General features: G+C 54.5%; 1 protein-coding gene across 1 annotated transcript in view; it reads left to right on the top strand.

Moving 5' to 3' along the window:
• The window catches only part of SHANK3 (SH3 and multiple ankyrin repeat domains 3), a 100,275-nt gene that overhangs the window by 38,569 nt on the left and 43,752 nt on the right, over window positions 1–17,954 (top strand). The window contains 2 exon segments of the mRNA XM_071418409.1: window positions 4,665–4,747; window positions 12,814–12,938. Of these exon segments, the coding sequence (XP_071274510.1) occupies window positions 4,665–4,747; window positions 12,814–12,938 (208 nt within the window).

The raw sequence follows: 17,954 nt of genomic DNA, 5'->3' as shown, positions 1-17,954 counted from the left end.
GTTAAAGGTGGGCATTGGATCAAGGAGAACTATGGGAAAGAAAAAAAGAAAAACCATGGGAAAAGATTGGAACAGGAATTCCTGGAGAGGCACCACCCTCCTGTCCTTTGGCGCCCGAGGCCGAGCGGAAAACCTGGAATGGGAGCTGGAATCCCAGGAATGGGACCTGGAATGGGAGCTGGAATGTTCCCTGTCCCTGTGGAATGCTGGGAGTTAAAGGCCAGGTTTGGATCAGACAAAACCACGGAAAACCCATGGAAAAGGACTGGGGAAGGAATTCCGGCAGAGGCCACCGCCATTCCACCCTTGGGGGCCCAAGGCCGAGCGGAAAACCTGGAACGGGAGCCGGAATCCCAGGAATTCTCCGTCCCTGCGGAACACCGGGAGTTAAAGGTGGGCGTTGGTCTCAGCACCGCCCCCGGCAATTCCAGCTCCTTTTAGAATCCATGGAATCTGCAGGAATCAATGGAGCGTGATTCATCCCGGGCTCCCACGCTTCCCGAGGCTCCGGTGACGGCTCCGGGCTCGGATCCCACACCTGGATCCCGCCCACATTCCCGGTGACGCCGATGATCCCGCGGAGGTAACGCTCCACCCGCATTCCCAAAGTTTGGGGAGCAGCCGGAAAAGGCAGCCAGGAGATGCCTGGAAGAATTCCAGGTTGGGAAAACAACCCTGGGGCAGCCTGGGATAGCGGGAATTGTCCCGGCCCCATGGAATGATCCTGAGTCCCTTTTCCAACCCCAATCCTGGGGTTCTAAAGGAAAATGGGGGAAATTGGGAAGGAAAATCAGTTTTCATGGATCTACTTGGATATTCCCATGGGGAAAGCCATCGGAAGGTGTCCCAGCTTCCCAGGGAAACGCTGGAATGTTGGAGTGGCTGGAGAGGGATTCCACTCCCCTGGGAATTTTTGGATTCCTCAAGGAAAATTGGAGTTTGGCTGAAGCTGCTGGAGAAATCCTGAATTCCATGGAATTCCTGAGGTGGGAAAAGCCCTCCGAGGCCACTGAGGCCAAGCTGGGCCTGATTCCCAACCCGGAGCTGGAATTCCGGGAATTCCCTGGACATCTCCAGGGCTGGGAAGGTAAATGGAAATTCCATGGGAGAATCCTGGAATGGGTTGGGTGGGAATGGAGCTGAAATCCCGCCCAATTCCAACCCTTGGAATTCCATCCCAGCCCCTCCCCACCCTCCCGGCCAGGAATTCCTTCCCAAATCCCATCTGTCCATGCTCTCTCTTTCCCATAGAATGGGAAAAGCAGCTCCACGGAGCCACTCCGGTGTCCTCAGGCTCCAATTCCCAGTTTTCCATGGAACTGAGACTTTCCCAACCCGTTTTGTCTGAGGAATGGGATCATGGATTCCCCTGGATCCCTGGAAGCTTCCCAGGCCGGGTTGGAGCAGCCCGGGATCCCGGAATGGGATGGAATTCCAGGAGCTTGGAGTCCCTTCCCACCCCCCAAACCCTTCCATGATTCCCAGAATTCCTGACACTCCCTGAAAGCGGGAACTGATCCCAAAAGCTGCTGCCCCCAGACAGTTCCAGAGGCTTGGGAATGCTCCCGCTGGCATTCCAGAGAAACCTTTCCAGGAAGAGTTTTCCTTCCTTCCCTCCCTCCCTCCACATTCCCATTTCCATGGAATAATGTTGCTCCAGCCCGGAGCTTTTCCAGCTTTTCCCATGATTCCATGAATCCCATCCCACCATCCCAAGAGCAGGGGAGCCACCAGCCCACAGTGGGTGCATGTCATGATTCCAGGAGTTGGGAAGCGGGAAAACGCTCCGGGATTAGGAGCTGTCTCCCTGTGGAATGGATTCCCAAAGTGTTCCCGGCAGGAATCCATTCCCTCCCAGTGATCCAGGAAATCCAAGGTTTTCCTGTCAGGGATCTTTTCCTTCCTGGTATTCCCAGTGTTCTCTCCCAGGATTCCCGGGGATCTGAGGTTTTCCCTCTGGAGGAGCCGGCCAGGCCCAGCCCCGCCCCTCATTCCCCAGCGGAATTCCAGTCCCTTCCTGTGCCTTGGGAATGGATCCATGGGGAATTCCCCCTGCCAATTCCAGAGATCCCCACCCCTCCCATCAATCCCTTCCAAACACTTCCATGATTTTCCATCTCTTCCCATCACTCCCATCATTCCCATTGTTCCCCATTATTCCCATCACTCCCATCATTCCCCATCATTCCCATCACTCCCATCATTCCCATCACTCCCATCATTCCCATTGTTCCCCATTATTCCCATCACTCCCCATCGTTCCTGTCGTTCCCAACATTCCCCACCATTCCCATTGCTTCCATCACTCCCCAACACTTCCCAACATTCCCAGCGCTTCCACTGATCCCATTGCTCCCATCTCTCCCAATCCCTCCCCAACATTCCCATTGTTCCCGACTCTCCCCATCCCTTCCCATCCCTCTCCAATATTCCCAATAATTCCCAATAATTCCCCATCCCTCCCCAACATACCCATTGTTCCCAGTCACTCCTCATCTCTCCCATCCCTCCCCGTCCCTTTCCAATATTCCCAACCATTCCCCATCCCTCCCCATCCCTCCCATTGTCCCCATCCCTCCCCATCCCTTTCCGAGATTCCCAATCATTTCCCAACATTCCTCGCCCTTTCCTGTCCCTCCCATCCATTCCCATCTCTCCATCCCTCCCAATCATTCCTATTGTTCCCCATCTCTCCCCATCCCTCTCCCATATTCCCAATTCTTTTCCATCCCTCCTCATCTCTCCCATCCCTCCCAATCATTCCTCCCATTGTTCCCATCCCTCCTTATCCCTCTCCGATATTCCAAATTCTTCTCCATCCCTCCTCATCCATCCTTCCCCATCCCTCCCATCCCTCTCCAATATTCCCAAACGTTTCCCATCCCTCCCATTATTCCCCATCTTTCCCCATCCCTCTCCAATATTCCCAATTCTCCATCCCTCCTCATCCCTCCCATCCATTCCCATCCCTCCCATTGTTCCCATCCCTCCCATTGTTCCCCATCCCTCTTTATCCCTCTCCAGTATTCCCAATCCTTTTCCATCCCTCCCCATTGTTCCTGTCCCTTCCCATCCCTCTCCAATATTCCAAATCATTCCCACCCCTCCCATTGTTCCCCATCTGTCTCCAATATTCCCAAACCCCTTCCATCTCTCCATCCCTCCCATCCGTTCCCAACCCTCCCATCCCTCCCCAATATTCCCAAACCTCTTCCATCCCCCCATCCCTCCCATTGTTCCCATCCCTCCCATCCTTTTCCATCTCTCCATCCCTCCTCATCCCTCCCATTGTTCCCATCCGTTCCCATCCCTCCCCAATATTCCCAAACCTTTTCCATCCCTCTTGTTGTTCCCAACCCTCCCATCCCTCCCCAATATTCCCAAACCTTTTCCATCCCCCCATCCCTCCCATTGTTCCCATCCCTCCCATCCTTTTCCATCTCTCTATCCCTCCTCATCCCTTCCATTGTTCCCATCCCTCCCCTATATTCCCAAATCTTTTCCATCTCCCCATCCCTCCCATTGTTCCCATCTCTCCCGTTGTTCCCATCCCTCCCGTTGTTCCCATCCCTCCCCAGTATTCCCAAATCTTTTCCATCTCCCCATCCCTCCCATTGTTCCCATCCCTCCCAAGCTCCGTTCCCATCCCTCCCCTCGCTCCCTCCCGCTCTGGCTCCCACTTCCCGGCTCCTTCCCAAGCTCCTTCCCGGCGCTCCCGGATTATCCCGGCTCTGATGTCACCCCTGCGGCTCCGCTGGGAGGGACCTGCGGCCGCCGCCCCCTCCCGCCGCTCCTAGAGCCCATCTGGGGAGGGGGCTCCATCCCTCCCTCCCTCCCTCCCTCCATCCATCGCTGGATCATTCCCGGCTTTTCCCAAGGATGCTCCTTCCCCCCAGCTCCTGGCAATCCGTCACTTAGCAACGCCCGAGGGGGGGAAATTTTGGGATCGAATCCGCCGGGATGAGGATTTAAACTCTGCCCCGCTCCTGCCCGGCCAGCGGCGAGGAGGCAGCGCCGCTTCCATCCAAGAATCCCGGTTTTTATTCCCGCGGGAGACGCGCTTGGCAAGTGTGGGAAGAGACGATTCCCGATGGGGCTCCGCGTTTGACGGGCGAAGCTCCGGATCCCGAAATTCCCGAAATTCCTGCGTGGGCTCCGTTATCCCTGCATTCCTGCGAGGGCTCCGTATCCCTGCATTCCTCTGCAGGTGACTGCGAGGGGCCCGGTGGGCAGCAGGGAACATCCACGATTTCTTCTGCTGCTTCTTCTTTTTTTTTTTAATTCCCTCCTCCTCCTCCTTTTCCTCCTTTTCCTCCTCCTCCTCCACGCCGAGGCAAAAGTCGCTTCCGTCTTTTTGGTGTGACTTTGGGCGAAAAAAAAAAAAAAAAATCCAGGAGGAAAAAAAGAAAAAAAAAAAACCAAGAAAAAGAAAAAAGAGAGAGAGAGAAAGAAAGAAAGAGAAAGAAGGGGAGGGGAAGCAGCGATCCCTGCGGAGATGAAAGGCTGGATGCGAAGAGTGACAGAGGCCACCCCTGGCTGGTGACAAAGGCCACCCCCGGCTGGTGACAGGGCCACCCCCGGCTGGTGGCAGCGGCCACGGCGCTGGCAGCGATGGTGCTGCGCTCTAACCCTGGCATCATTCTCTTGTGCTCTTTCCTGCCCAGTGACTACATCATCGAGGAGAAGACGGCCGTGCTGCAGAAGCGGGAGCATGAGGGCTTCGGCTTCGTCCTGCGCGGGGCCAAAGGTAAGCCCGGATCCGCTTTTCCAGGCGTTTTTTCCCAGGATTTCTCTTTTTTTCCGGTTTTTTTTTTTTTCCCAGGGTTTTTTGGGTTTTTTTTCCCGTGGATTTTTTCCGGCGTGGTTGTGCAGCGCTGGCGGGGATCGGGCTGGGGCGGTGGCGTGGAATGGGGTCGTGGGTTTGGGGTTTCGGGTTTTGGTTTGGTGCTGGCGGTGCCTCGGGATTTTTGGGAATTTTCACTCCTTCTCCGTCAGGGAATGGACGGCTCAGGGTTCTCATTCCCGCTAATCCTGCGGGTCTCTGAAGGGATTTTCCTTCCCTGGCTCGGTTCGGTGGCCTGGTCTGGGGTTGTGGGTTTGGAGTTCCGGGGGTTGTGGTGCTGGTTGGTGCTGCTCATGGTGCCTTGGAATTTTTGGGAATATTCAGTTCACTTCCCTGAGGGAATGAGCAGCCCCTGCTCAGCTCCGGAGCCCCATTCCCAGCCATCCTGGGGGGCTCCAAAGGGATTTTCTTCCCCGGGTTTCTCCGGTTCAATGCCGTGTCCTGGTGCCATCGTGGCTCTCTCGGAATTTCGGGGGTTTTTGGTGCTGGTGGTGCCTTGGAATTTTTGGGAATTGTCGCTGCTTTTCCCTGGGAGAACGAATGGCTCATGGTTCTCATTCCTGGGATTCTCATTCCCAGGCTCCAGAGGGATTTTCCTCCCCGGCTCGTTCAGTGTCGTGGTCTGGGGTTGTGGATTTGGGGTTTTGGGGGGGGAGGTCTGGTGCTGGTGATGCCTTGGAATTTGTAGGAATTTTCACTCCTTTTCCCTGTGGAAATGAGCAGCCCTTGCTCGGCTCGGGATCCTCATTCCCAGCAATCCTGGGGGGCTCCAAGGGGATTTTCCTCCCCGGGTTTCTCCGGCTCAGTGCCGTGTCCTGCTGCCATCGTGGCTCCCGCAGAATTTCGGGGGTTGTGGTGCTGGTGCTGCTCATGGTGCCTTGGAATTTTTGGGGAATTTTTGCTCCCTTTCCCTGGGAGAATGAATGGCTCCGGAGCCCCATTCCCAGCAATCCTGGGGGGGCTCCAAGGGGATTTTCCTCCCCGGATTTCTCCGGCTCAGTGCCGTGTCCTGCTGCCATCGTGGCTCCCTCACATTTTTGGGCAGGTGCTGCTCGTGGTGCCTTGGAATTTTTGGGAATTGTCGCTGCTTTTCCCTGAGGCATGAACAGTTCAGGATTCTCATTCCCGGGATTCTCATTCCCAGGCTCCAGGGGGATTTTCCTCCCTGGCTTGTTCGGTGTCTTGGTCTGGGGTTGTGGATTTGGGGTTTTGCAGGGGCTTTGGTGCTGGTGGCTTGGAATTTTTGGGAATTGTCGCTGCTTTTCCCTGAGGGATGAACGGCTCAGGATTCTCATTCCCAGTAATCCTGGGGGGCTCCAAGGGGATTTTCTTCCCTGGATTTCTCCGGTTCTCTCCAGTTCTGTGCCGTGTCCTGCTGCCATTGTGGCTCTCTCGGAATTTTGGGGGTTTTAGTGCTGGTGGTGCCTTGGAATTTTTGGGGAATTTTCACTTCTTTTCCCCCATGGAATGAACAGCCCGGGATTCTCATTCCTGGTTATCCGGGGAGGGGCTCCAAAGGGATTTTCTTCCCTGGATTTCTCCAGTTCTGTGCAGTGTCCTGCTGCCATTGTGGCTCTCTCAGAATTTTCAGGAGATTTTCTGTGGGTGCTGCTTGGAATTTTTGGGAATTGTCACTTTGCTTCCCGGAGGGATGAGTGGCCCCTGCTCAGCTCCAGAGCCCCATTCCCAGCAATCCTGGGGGGCTCCAAAGGGATTTCCTTCCCTCATTCTGTCCTCTCCTTTCCCACTTTCTGGGGATTTTGGTGTGGATGCTGCTTGGAATTTTTGGGAATTTTCACTCCTTTTCCCTGTGGGAGTGAACAGCCCCTGCCCAGCTCCATCCATGGCTTTCTGGGGTTGGAGTGCTCGGAGCTTTTCCCTGGATTTTGGCTGGGGACAGTCGGGGGCTTTTGGGATCCCTGGGGAAAACCGGGAGAGCTTTTCCTGCTGCTCCCACCCCGGAGCTCATTCCCGGCTCATCCCGGGGCTCTCCCAGGGCCGGGATCTTTCCTGGGAGTTTCCCATGGCTCCTTTGGCCAGAATTCCACCTTTTTGCTGCAAAAAAAAAAAAAAAAAAAAAATTAAAAAAAATCCCTTGGAGACTTGGGAATGTTCCTATGGATCTAGGGAAGAGGAGGCGGGAAAAGCTCGGGATGGAGGGACCTCTCCACCCCCGGCATTCCCAGGAGCAGAGGGACAGCGGAGCTGTTTTCCATGTGGGAGGAAAGCTGGGAAGAGCTGCAGATCCAGGCTGGAATGGGATTTTCCAGGAGAACTCCTGGATTTCTGTCCCTCCTGTCCCTCCTGTCCCAAGGTTTGCATCCCAGTGGGAATTTCCCTCCCATTCCCTATGGATTTCCCATCCGTGGAGCCCCAAGTGAAACTTCAGGGCCCAAAATGGCATCCATGGGGTTTTTTCCTGGGATCAATCCCACAGCTTTTGTGTCAGAAAAAAAATGGGAAATTTAATCCCATTCCCTGGGTTTTTCTTCCTCTTTTTTTTCCTTCCTGGCTCTGCTGCCATTCCCGGTTTCCCTTCATGTGCTGAGGCTGAGGGAAGCGCTTGGAGTGGGCATGGAGCATGTGGGATTTGGGAATTCTGTGGGATTTGGGAATTCTGTGGGACACAGGGAGGTCATGGGTGCAGAGGGGTCCTGGCCTGGAAGATCCAGAATCTGGGAATGCTCCCTCTGCAGAAGCATTCCCAAGTTGGGGAAGTGGCTTGGAATCCCCCCCATTTCCTAGCCCCTCATCCCGGTATTCCATGGATTTTGGGCCGGAATTCCATGGATTTTAGACTCAGAGTTGTCCCTGTCCTTGTCACCACTGCTCCCTTTGGATTTTCCTGGAAAACCACTCCAGGCCTGTGGGGAAAAGAGGGAAGAGGGGCTGGAAAAGGCAGGGCTGGAAAAGGTGGGGCTGGAGCTCCATCCCGGGCAGGGGGAGGGAGGCGGATTTTGGGATGATCCTTGAAGAAATTTGCTCTTCCTGCTGCAAATTCCTGCCTGGAATTTTTCCCACTCCATGGGAAAAGGCCCTGCCCACCCTGGGGTCCTTCCCAGCCCATCCCAGCTCCGGCTCTTCCCAGTTCCTGAGGGGAACGTCCCATCCCGTTCCGTCCCAGGGATCGGAGTTATTCCCGTTTATCCCAGCCCCTGCGGCTCTCAGAGCTGGCTTTGCCCCACGTCCAATCCCTTGGGAATTCCCGGGGAATCTGTGGCTCTCCCTGGACCCCTGGGATTGCCCAGGGCCGGGCTGGAGCAGCCTGGGATCATGGAATGCCATCCTGGAATGGGATGAGCTTTGAGGGCCCTTCCCACCCAACCCATTCCACAATTTTATGGAAAACAAGGATGTGTCCTGAAATCCAAATTAAGGGAACGAATCCAAGTTTTTGCTGGATGGGATGAGCTTTCCTTGGTGTGCCTGGAGAGATCCGGGTCATTCCCAAAATTCCTAAGATTATTCCTTCCTGTGGATCTTCTGAAGGAGCCAATCCCAAGGGAAAGGAGGAAAGGGAACAGCCTGGAGCTGGACTGGGGGTTGGATATTCCAGGTGGGAATTCCCTGAGCTCGGAACTTGCCAGGATCTATGGAATCAGTGGATCCTTTGGGAATTCCATGAGCTCTGGCGCTTGCCAGGATCCGTCAAGGATTGAAGGATCCTTTGGGAATTCCCTGAGTATGGAACTTTCCGGGATCCCTGGGATGGGGACCTGCTCCAACTGCCTCACCACTCCAGGGATGACCAGGATGGGAATTGGTGCTTCCAGGATGGAATTTTGTCCTCCTGGATGGGATTTTGGTGTCCCCAGGATGGAATTTGGTGCTTCCAGGATGGAATTTGATTCCCCAGGATGGGATTTGGTTTCTCAGGATGGGTTTTGATTCCCCAGGTTGGGTTTGGTCACTCAGGATGGGATTTTGGTGTTCCCAGGATGGAATTTGGTTCTCTGGGATAGATTTGTTGTTCCCAGGATAGGATTTGGTGCTTCCAGGATGGAATTTGGTTTTTCCAGAATGGAATTTGGTGCTTCCAGGATGGAATTTAGTCCCTCCAGGCTGGGATTTAGTCCCTCCAGGATTGACATTCCCCAGGATGGGATTTGGTTCTCCAGGGTGGATATGGTGTCCCTGGGATGGGATTTGGTGCTTCCAGGATGGAATTTTGTCCCCCTGAATGGGATTTGGTGTTCCCGGGATGGGATTTGGTTCCCTCCAGGATGGATTTTGGTGCTCCCAGGCCTTCCTGGTGACCCGGCTCTGCCAGGGCTTCTCCCGCAGCTGGCTCTGGAATTCCAGCTGGGAATTGTGGGAATTTAGGCCCGGGAATTCCCAATTCCCCAGCCAGGGCCGTGGTGGCTCCTCAGGGGTTCCGATAGCGCTTCCCAGAATACCGGAAGTTAAGTCCGGAGTTTTGGTGGGAAAGACTGAACCTCCTGGTCAGGGAATTCCCCTCATTCCCAGTGGGAGCTTCCTGGATTTAATTCCCAACTTTTTGGTTTGGTTCTCCCATTGGATGGGAGACTCTTCCCATTGGATTTCTTCCCTGGGAGGGCATTTAGGGATAGATTTTCCATGATTTCCACCCCTGGAGCATTCCCTGGATCGGGTTTGGTCCCAAACTGGTTTTGGGAATGGCTGAGCTGGGAGAGGCGGATCAGGATTCCCAGGATTTGCCGGGAGCAGGGATGTCCTTCTGCTCTCCCTTCTCCAGTCCCAGGGGTTGTAAAACCTGGGAGAAAAATTCCTAAGGCCAGGACAGGGCTTGGAGCACCGTGGGATCGTGGGAAGTGTCCAAGGGTTGGAATTGGGTGGGATTTGGGTCCCTTCCCACCCAAACCATTCCAGGGGGAGCTCCAGTGCTCCCAACACCAGGAGGACCTGGAAATCCCGGAGCAAATCCAGAGGGTTGGATCAGCTTCCCTCTGAAAAACTGGGAATGTTCTCCTGGACAAGGGAAGGCTCCAGGGAGAGCTTCCAGCACATTCCAGGCCTGCAGGGGCTCCAGGAGAGCTGCAGAGGGGCTGGGGCCAAGGCCTGCAGGGACAGCACCCAGGGAATGGCTCCCAGTGCCAGAGGGCAGCCAGGGATGGGATCCTGGCAATGAGGAATTCCTGGCTGGGCTGGAATTGCCAGAGCAGCTGGGGCTGCCCCTGCATCCCTGGCAGTGCCCAAGGCCAGGCTGGAGAAATCTGGGATGGTGGGAATTGTCCCTGTGTCCCTTTGTCCCCCCCTGGATAAAATTCTGCTCCTGGAATTATTCCACAGGGAGAAAATTCCCAATTCCCGAGCATTTTCCCATTTGCCAAATCCTTCAGGCTCTGGCAGCGCTTCCCAAATCCTGGATCACGACGTGCACCCACCGTGGGCTGGTGGCTCTCAGCCCACGGAAAAAGCTGGAAAAGTGCCTGGAATGACACATGGATAACTCAGGGGATGGATGGGCATGGGATGCGGTGGGATCCATGGGAATGTGGGATTCGCTCCGTGAAATTTATCCCAGAGAATCCATGGCTGGGATCCCTGGACGTGTCCAAGGCCAGGTCGGACACTTGGAGCATCCTGGGATCACAGGAGCTGAGATCCTGGAAGGATCCTGGAGGGTTTGGAGAGCGCTCCGACATTCCGTCGGAATGTCTAAAAATAGGGATGAGCTGTCAAGCGTTTGCCACTTCTCCCGGGAAAGGCAGAAATCGTGGAAAGCCGTTGGTGGGAAGCAGCTGAGAAGCTTCAGCACAGGGAGGGGTGGCAGGGAAAGGTTCCCTGGGTGCGATCCGTGCCGGAGTGGAAAAATCCCGCCTAAAATGTGGGAGAAAAAACGGAGAGAGGAGGAAAAGTCTTGGATCTGGGTGGAAACGGAGGCTTGGTTTGGCGGGAAGGGAGGGGAACGCTGGGAATGTCGCTGGAAGGGCGTCAAAGGAGAGGCCACCGGGGTCACCTCGGGGATCTGGGATCCATCCGCTCCTAAAAATCCATTTCTTGGGATAATTTGTAGGGATGAGAGTTTCTCCTGGCTCCTGATCCGCTCCAGGCGGATTTGGGAATGAGGAGACCCTGCGGCTCCGTGGGAAGGACTTGGCTGGAAGTGAGAGGGATGAGGGAAAACTTGGGATAAGGAGGGTGGGAAGGATTGAATGGATGGATTTTCCTCAGGCTGGATTGTCCCAGTGGGAATTTCTCCCATTTTTCAGAGCTCATGTGGGTCCAGGTGGATCCTCTGGATCCATTCTGGAAGCCAAAGGTTTGGGATAGACCCAGGGTGAAGTTCACGGATCCTGGGAATGGAAACGCTTGGAAAACTTCCTGGGCCGTGCCCGTGGGATCTCCTGGATCCTGGGGGATCCTTGGGATGGGCTGGGGGGTCCTTCCCAGGCAGGCCCCGCCAGGGTTGGGGAATTGTGGAATCCTGGCCCATGGAATGCCGGCAGTGCCTCGGGAAGGGCCCCCGAGCCCCCCAGGGATCCGTGCAGGGAGAGCCCGGGAAATGTGGGATGTGCCCCGGGCTGGGGCCAGGGCAGCTCTGCCGGGATCGGGGCAGGGATCGGGAATGTCCTTCTGGGCCTGCCCAGCTCCTGCCAGGAGCCAGCGGGGATCGGGATCTGCTCCAGGGAATGAGCCCCGGGAAAAGAGGGAGCGGCCTCAGCCTGGGCCAGGGCAGGCTCAGCTCTGGGATTTGGGATCGTTTTCCATGGAAAGGGCTCAGGCCTTGGCAGGGGCTGCCCAGGGAGCTCTGGAGTCGCCGTCCCTGGAGGTGTCCAGGGAATCCCCGTTCCTGGTGGGATCCAAATCCATGTGGATGCAGCACTTGGGCACATGGATCGGGGGTGGCCTCGGCAGTGCTGGGAACGGTTGGATTTGATGTTCTCCAAGGGATTTTCCGACCCAAATGACTCCGTGACTCCAGCATTGATTCCATGACTGATTCTATTATTGGTTCCGTCATTGATTCCATTGTTAGTTCCATGACTGAGTACATTGTTTATCCCATCCTGGATTCCATCATTGATTCCTTCTTTGATTCCTTCATTGATTCCTTCACTGATTCCATTATTAGTGCCATTATTGATTCCATTATTAGTGCCATTATTGATTCCATCTTGGATTCCTTCATTGATTCCATCTTGGATTCCATCTTGGATTCCTTCTTTATTCCTTCATTGATTCCATTATTAGTACCATCATTGATTCCATCATCAGTTCCATTATTGATTCCATCTTGGATTCTTTCATTGATTCCATCTTGGATTCCATCATTGATTCCTTCTTGGATTCCATTATTGATTCCATATTGGATTCCATCTTGGATTCCTTCATTATTTCCATCATTGATTCCAATACTGATTCCACCACGGATTCCATCACTGAGGTGGGAACAGGGGCAGGACAAGGGCTGGGATTCAAATCCATGAATCCATGGATGTGGCACTTGGGGACACAGATCGGGGCTGGCCTCGGCACTGCTGGGAACACTTGGATTTGATGCTCTCCGAAGGATTTTCCAACTCATAATTCCATAATTGATTCCATTATTGGTTCCACCTTGGATTCCATTGTTGATTCCTTCATTGAGTCCACCTTGGATTCCATCATTGATTCCATTATTAGTTCCATTATTGATTCCATCTTGGATTCCTTCATTATTTCCATCATTGATTCCATCTTGAATTCCTTCATTATTTCCATCATTGATTCCATCATTGATTCCAATACTGATTCCACCTCGGATTCCATCACTGAGGTGGGAACAGGGGCAGGACAAGGGCTGGGATTCAAATCCATGAATCCATGGATGTGGCACTTGGGGACACGGATCGGGGCTGGCCTCGGCACTGCTGGGAGCAGTTGCACTCCGAGGCTTTTCCAGCTCCGTAATTCCACGATTTTAGGAATGCTGTGCACGGGCTGAGCCTTCCCTTACGGAATTTCCTTGGAAATCCCTCAGTTCCCCTTCCTGTTGTGTTTTCCAGCCGAGACCCCGATCGAGGAGTTCACGCCCACGCCAGCATTCCCAGCGCTGCAGTACCTGGAATCCGTGGATGTGGAAGGAGTCGCCTGGAGAGCGGGATTGCGCACGGGGGACTTTCTGATCGAGGTGAGCTCCTCCCGGAATTCCACCCCTTCCCAGGGAATTTTGGGAATTGCCCAGGGGTTTTGGAATTCTACCAGGTATGGGTCAGGAGGAGCCGGAGTCCTCCAGGTCATGGAACTTCCAGAGGTTCTTTGGGTGTGGATCCAGAGGGATCCCGGAGCCCTCCAGGTGTGGATCAGGAGGATCTGGAATTCTCCAGGTGTGGAGATCCAGAGGGATCCAGAGTCCCTCAGTGCCAGTGAATCCCCTTGGAATTGTGGCTGCTCCATCCCGTGGAAAACACACCGGGATTTTCAGTGTATTCCCTGAATTTGTTGGTGCTTTAGGGATTTTCCTGGCTAGAGGAGGAACTTGGGATGTTCCCATGGGATTGGTGGGACCAGGACAGGGCTGGAGTTTAGAAAGGCGGATAAAAGGTTTCCCAGTGGGAAATCCAGGGAATGGTTCAGGGACTGGATCCAGGCACTGCTTTGCTTGGAAAGGGATCACGGAAAGTTGGATTCCAATGGACTGTGCAGAGAGTTGGGATTGGGATGGATCCTGCCAGGCTGGGAGAGCTGGGAGTGTTCCCCTGGAGAAGGGAAGGCTCCAGGGAGAGCTTCCAGCACATTCCAGGGGCTCCAGGAGAGCTGCAGAGGGACTGGGGCCAAGGCCTGCAGGGACAGCACCCAGGGAATGGCTCCCAGTGCCAGAGGGCAGCCAGGGATGGGATCTTGGCAATGAGGAATTCCTGGCTGGGCTGGGATTGCCAGAGCAGCTGGGGCTGCCCCTGCATCCCTGGCAGTGCCCAAGGAAAGGTTGGAGCAGCCTGGGATGGTGGGAAGTGCCCCCGGAATGAGCTTTGAGGTTCTTCCCACCCAAACCATTCCAGGATTCTATTTGGGATAAATTTCTGGCATTTTGTGCTGCAGGATGTGCTTTGGGTGGGAATCTGATCCTGATTTTCTCCGCACTGAGGATTTCAGGCTCTGTCTCCATGGAAAGCTGGGAGGAGACCTGGGACATTCCCACTCCTGCTTGTCCTGACCAGTGAAGGAGGAAAACAAAGCCCAGAGGGATTTGGGATGGCTGGGGGCTCCTTTCCATGGAGAAATTCCCAAATATCCAATCCAAACCTGCCCTGGCCCAGGCTGAGGCCGCTCCCTCTTTTCCCGGGGCTCATTCCCTGGAGCAGATCCCGATCCCCGCTGGCTCCTGGCAGGAGCTGGGCAGGCCCAGAAGGACATTCCCGATCCCTGCCCCGATCCCGGCACAGCTGCCCTGGCCCCAGCCCGGGGCACATCCCACTTTTCCCGGGCTCTCCCTGCACGGATCCCTGGGGGGCTCAGGGGCCCTTCCCGAGGCACTGCCGGCATTCCATGGGCCAGGATTCCACAATTCCCCAACCCTGGTGTGGTTTGGGTTGGAAGAACCTCCCAGCCCATCCACTTCCAACCCCTGGACACCTCCCACTGTCCCAGGCTGCTCCAGCCCCAGTGTCCAGCCTGGCCTTGGGCACTGCCAGGGATGCAGGGGCAGCCCCAGCTGCTCTGGCAATCCCAGCCCAGCCAGGAATTCCTCATTGCCAAGATCCCATCCCTGGCTGCCCTCTGGCACTGGGAGCCATTCCCTGGGTGCTGTCCCTGCAGGCCTTGGCCCCAGCCCCTCTGCAGCTCTCCTGGAGCCCCTGGAATGTGCTGGAAGCTCTCCCTGGATCCTTCCCTTCTCCAGGAGAACATTCCCAAATTTCCCAACCCAACTCCAGAGGGGTTCCAGCCTTGGAGCAGCTCCAGAGCCTCCTCTGGATTCATCCCAGTGGATTCAGGAGCTGTTTTGGGAATTCCCTGAGCTCTTCCTTCCCCACTGGGAATTTTCCCTTTCCCTCTGAGCTCTGGGAGCTCCTTTTATCCGTGGAATCCAATTTCCGGATTTTCCTCCTCTCCACCTTTTCCATGGATAATTTCCCAGCTCCAGCCTGGCATATTCCCTGAACTTCCTTTTGGGGCCAGTGTGACACCGGGAATGTCCCTGCTCAGCGCCCGGGAGAGGCTTCCCAAAATCCTGGAGCTGTTCCCATGTCCTTCTCCTCAGAATCCCAGGATCCCTGGGCTTGGAAAAGAATTCCAAGGGCACCACCAAGCCCAAGCTGGGCCTGATCCCCAGCCCAGAGCACCGAGTGGAATTCCAGGAATTCCCTGGACACCTCCAGGGACGGGGGCTCCAAACCTCCCTGGGCAGCCCCTGCCAAGGCCTGAGCCCCCTTTCCATGGGGTAATTCCTGCGGATTCCGAGCTTCCAGAAATCCTCCAGGTGTGGATCCAGAGGGATCCAGAGCCCTCCGGGTGTGGATCGGGAAGTTCTGGAATTCCAGAGATGTGGATCCAGAGGGATCCAAAGTCCTCCACACGTTGAAGCTTCCAGAAGTTTTCCAGATGTGGATCCAGAGGGCCCTGAGGTCCTCCAGGTGGTGGAACTGCCAGGAGCTCTCCAGGCGTGGATGAGGAAGTTCTGGAATTCTCCAGGTGTGGATCCCGAGGGATCCGGAGGGATCTGGAGTCCCCACATTCCCTTTGGGAATTGGGTCACTCCTGGAGGTGTTCCGAGCTGCCCTCGGTGCCAATTCCAGCCCTGAATTCCATTCGGGAAGGCGCTGGCAGGAATTCCTCCCGGAAAATCTGGAGCAGCCTCTGGAACAGCCACAGTTTGGGCTGGAAATCAGGAAAATTCCTCCTGGAGGGAGGCAAATCCCAGTGGATTCGGGAGACCCGGATCCAGGGTGGCCCTGGCAGAGCTGGGAATTCTGGGATTTGATCTCCAAAGGCTTTTCCAACCCCCAACAATTCCATGATCCCATGAACCACATTCCGGGAATGGCTCCATGAGGAAATTCCCGGTGCCAGGCTGGGGAATTGCCAAGATCCAACCTCTCCGGGGGGGGGGGGGGAAATTGGGAAAATCCCACCGGAATTCCAGAGGAAAATCCAGGATTTCCAGCCTTTTGTCTGCCTCCATCCTGGGAGGTTTTCAGTCCTGGAATTTTTTCCATGAGGAGCCTTGAAAGTGGAGAACTTTGACCACTTCCATGAGAATTCCATGATTCCTTGAGGATCCATGTGGGAATTCCTCAAGGATTTGGGATATAGACATGGCTGGAAATCCGTGGATATTTCCAGGATTTAGGGACAGATTTTATTGTTATCCCGAGGTTTTTTGAAGGGAAAACTGGAATGAGGGATCCAGGCGGGATCCCAGCATCCCCTGGGGAGGTTTGGATGGGATATTTGGGAATGCTGCTCCATGGAAAAGGTTGGGAAGCTTTGGAAGGAGCTGTGGTGGAGTCAAATCCTTGGGAATGTTCAAAAAACCTGGATTTGGGAATGTGGGTTAGTGGTGGTCTCTGAGGGCTTTTCCAGCCTCAACAATTCCATGATTTTCTTTAGGAATGAGGAAAAAATCCTGCTCTGGGCAGTGGTGGGAATGGGATGATCCCATCCCAACCGTTCCATGGTCCCAATGAACAAAATTCCAGAGTTTTTTTTAAGGACACGGAGCCCAAAAATACAGGAGGGGAGAGGGGAAAAAAATCCTCTGGGACAAAAAATTCCCCCTCTGGAATTGCGGGAATGAGGGAGCGCTGAAACATTCCCGGATCCTCTCCCTGCTGGAAAGGTCAGGAAGCAAAAAAAGCAGGAAATGCGGATAATTCCGGCTCCGGAGCGTGGGAGGTTGATAAAAAGGATCCAAGGAAATATCAAAGGCCGGGATTTCGGATCATTGGGAATTTGGGAGCATTGGGGAAAAAAAAAAAAAAAAAGAAAAAAAAAAAGGAAAGAGGCTGATCCAGCTCCAGTTTTTTATGGAAATGCTCGAAATTTGGGATATTCTGGTGTGGGGAAAAAAAAGCTGGAATGTTCTGCTCCGAGTTGGGAGCGAATGCGGAGCTCGGATTTCTCCAGGAGATGGCTCAGAACACGAAGTTTCCCAGTAACCAAGGAGAGAGGAATTCCTAAAAATATCCATTCCCAAATTACCGGGCTGGGAGAGCGGATCCCGGAGATCTGCGGGAGGGGGCTCTGGGAATGCTGCTCAGCCCTGGAATTCCGGAGGCTCGGGATGAGCATTGGGCTCTCCCAGTTTTCCGGAGGGAGGGAATTGAGGGAAATCAAGGCAGGGATGAACGGGGAGCACAGGGAATTCCAGGATTGAAATCCCAAGGAATTCCGTGGGAGTGGAGGTCGGGCTCAGGTTATCCCAAGGGTTTTGTTGGAATTCCTTCAAATTCAGGTGGAAGTAAATAGAATTTTAGGAGTGGGAGACAATTCCCAACAATTCCCTGGCTGCATCCAGGTGGGAATCGGGATCTGATCCCAGGGAAAAGGGGCAGGATGAGAGGGAATGGCCTCAAGCTGAGCCAAGAATGGAATATTCGGGAAAAATCCTTTGTGGAAAAGTTTGGGAAGGATTGGAATGGGCTGAGCAGGGCAGTGGGAATCGCCATTCCCAAGGGGTTTCAAATCCATGGATCAGGGGTGGGAATGGCAGTGCTGGGAATGCTCCTGGCGGGATTTCCAGCCTCAGAGATTCCCAGATTCCAGGATTTCCTTCCCAGCCTGGGAAATGCTGACGGGAGAACCTTGGGAATTTCCCATTCCAGCAAACCCTGCCGGGCAGGGAATGGAGGTTCTAGGCTCGGGAATTCCCTTGGGAAAAGGGAATTCTCCCAGGAATTTCTAGATTTCTCCTGGATTCTTTGGTTGGATGCGGCAGATCCTGGAAGGACAAAATTCCTGAGCTCCCTGAAATTCCCACTTGGATCCTGGATGGGGGATGGATCCAGCAGGATTGGGATGGGAGCTGGGAATGATTCAGGAGGTGGGAAAAGGGATGAGGATCCAGGAATTCCTGGCTCTGGAATGCAGGTGTGGAATTCCAGCAGTTTGGAAGGAGCTCAGTGCACATGGAGAGAATTCCCTGGAAAACCATCCCATGGATTCCAGTGAATCCCATGGGAATTTGCCCATGGAATGGGGTGGACTTGGA

The sequence above is a fragment of the Agelaius tricolor genome, unplaced genomic scaffold, assembly GCF_023055355.1.
Source record: "Agelaius tricolor isolate 1412-34295 unplaced genomic scaffold, bAgeTri1.0.p SCAF_86, whole genome shotgun sequence".
In the NCBI taxonomy this organism is placed as follows: domain Eukaryota; kingdom Metazoa; phylum Chordata; class Aves; order Passeriformes; family Icteridae; genus Agelaius; species Agelaius tricolor.
This window is presented reverse-complemented; position numbering and strand designations above follow the sequence as displayed.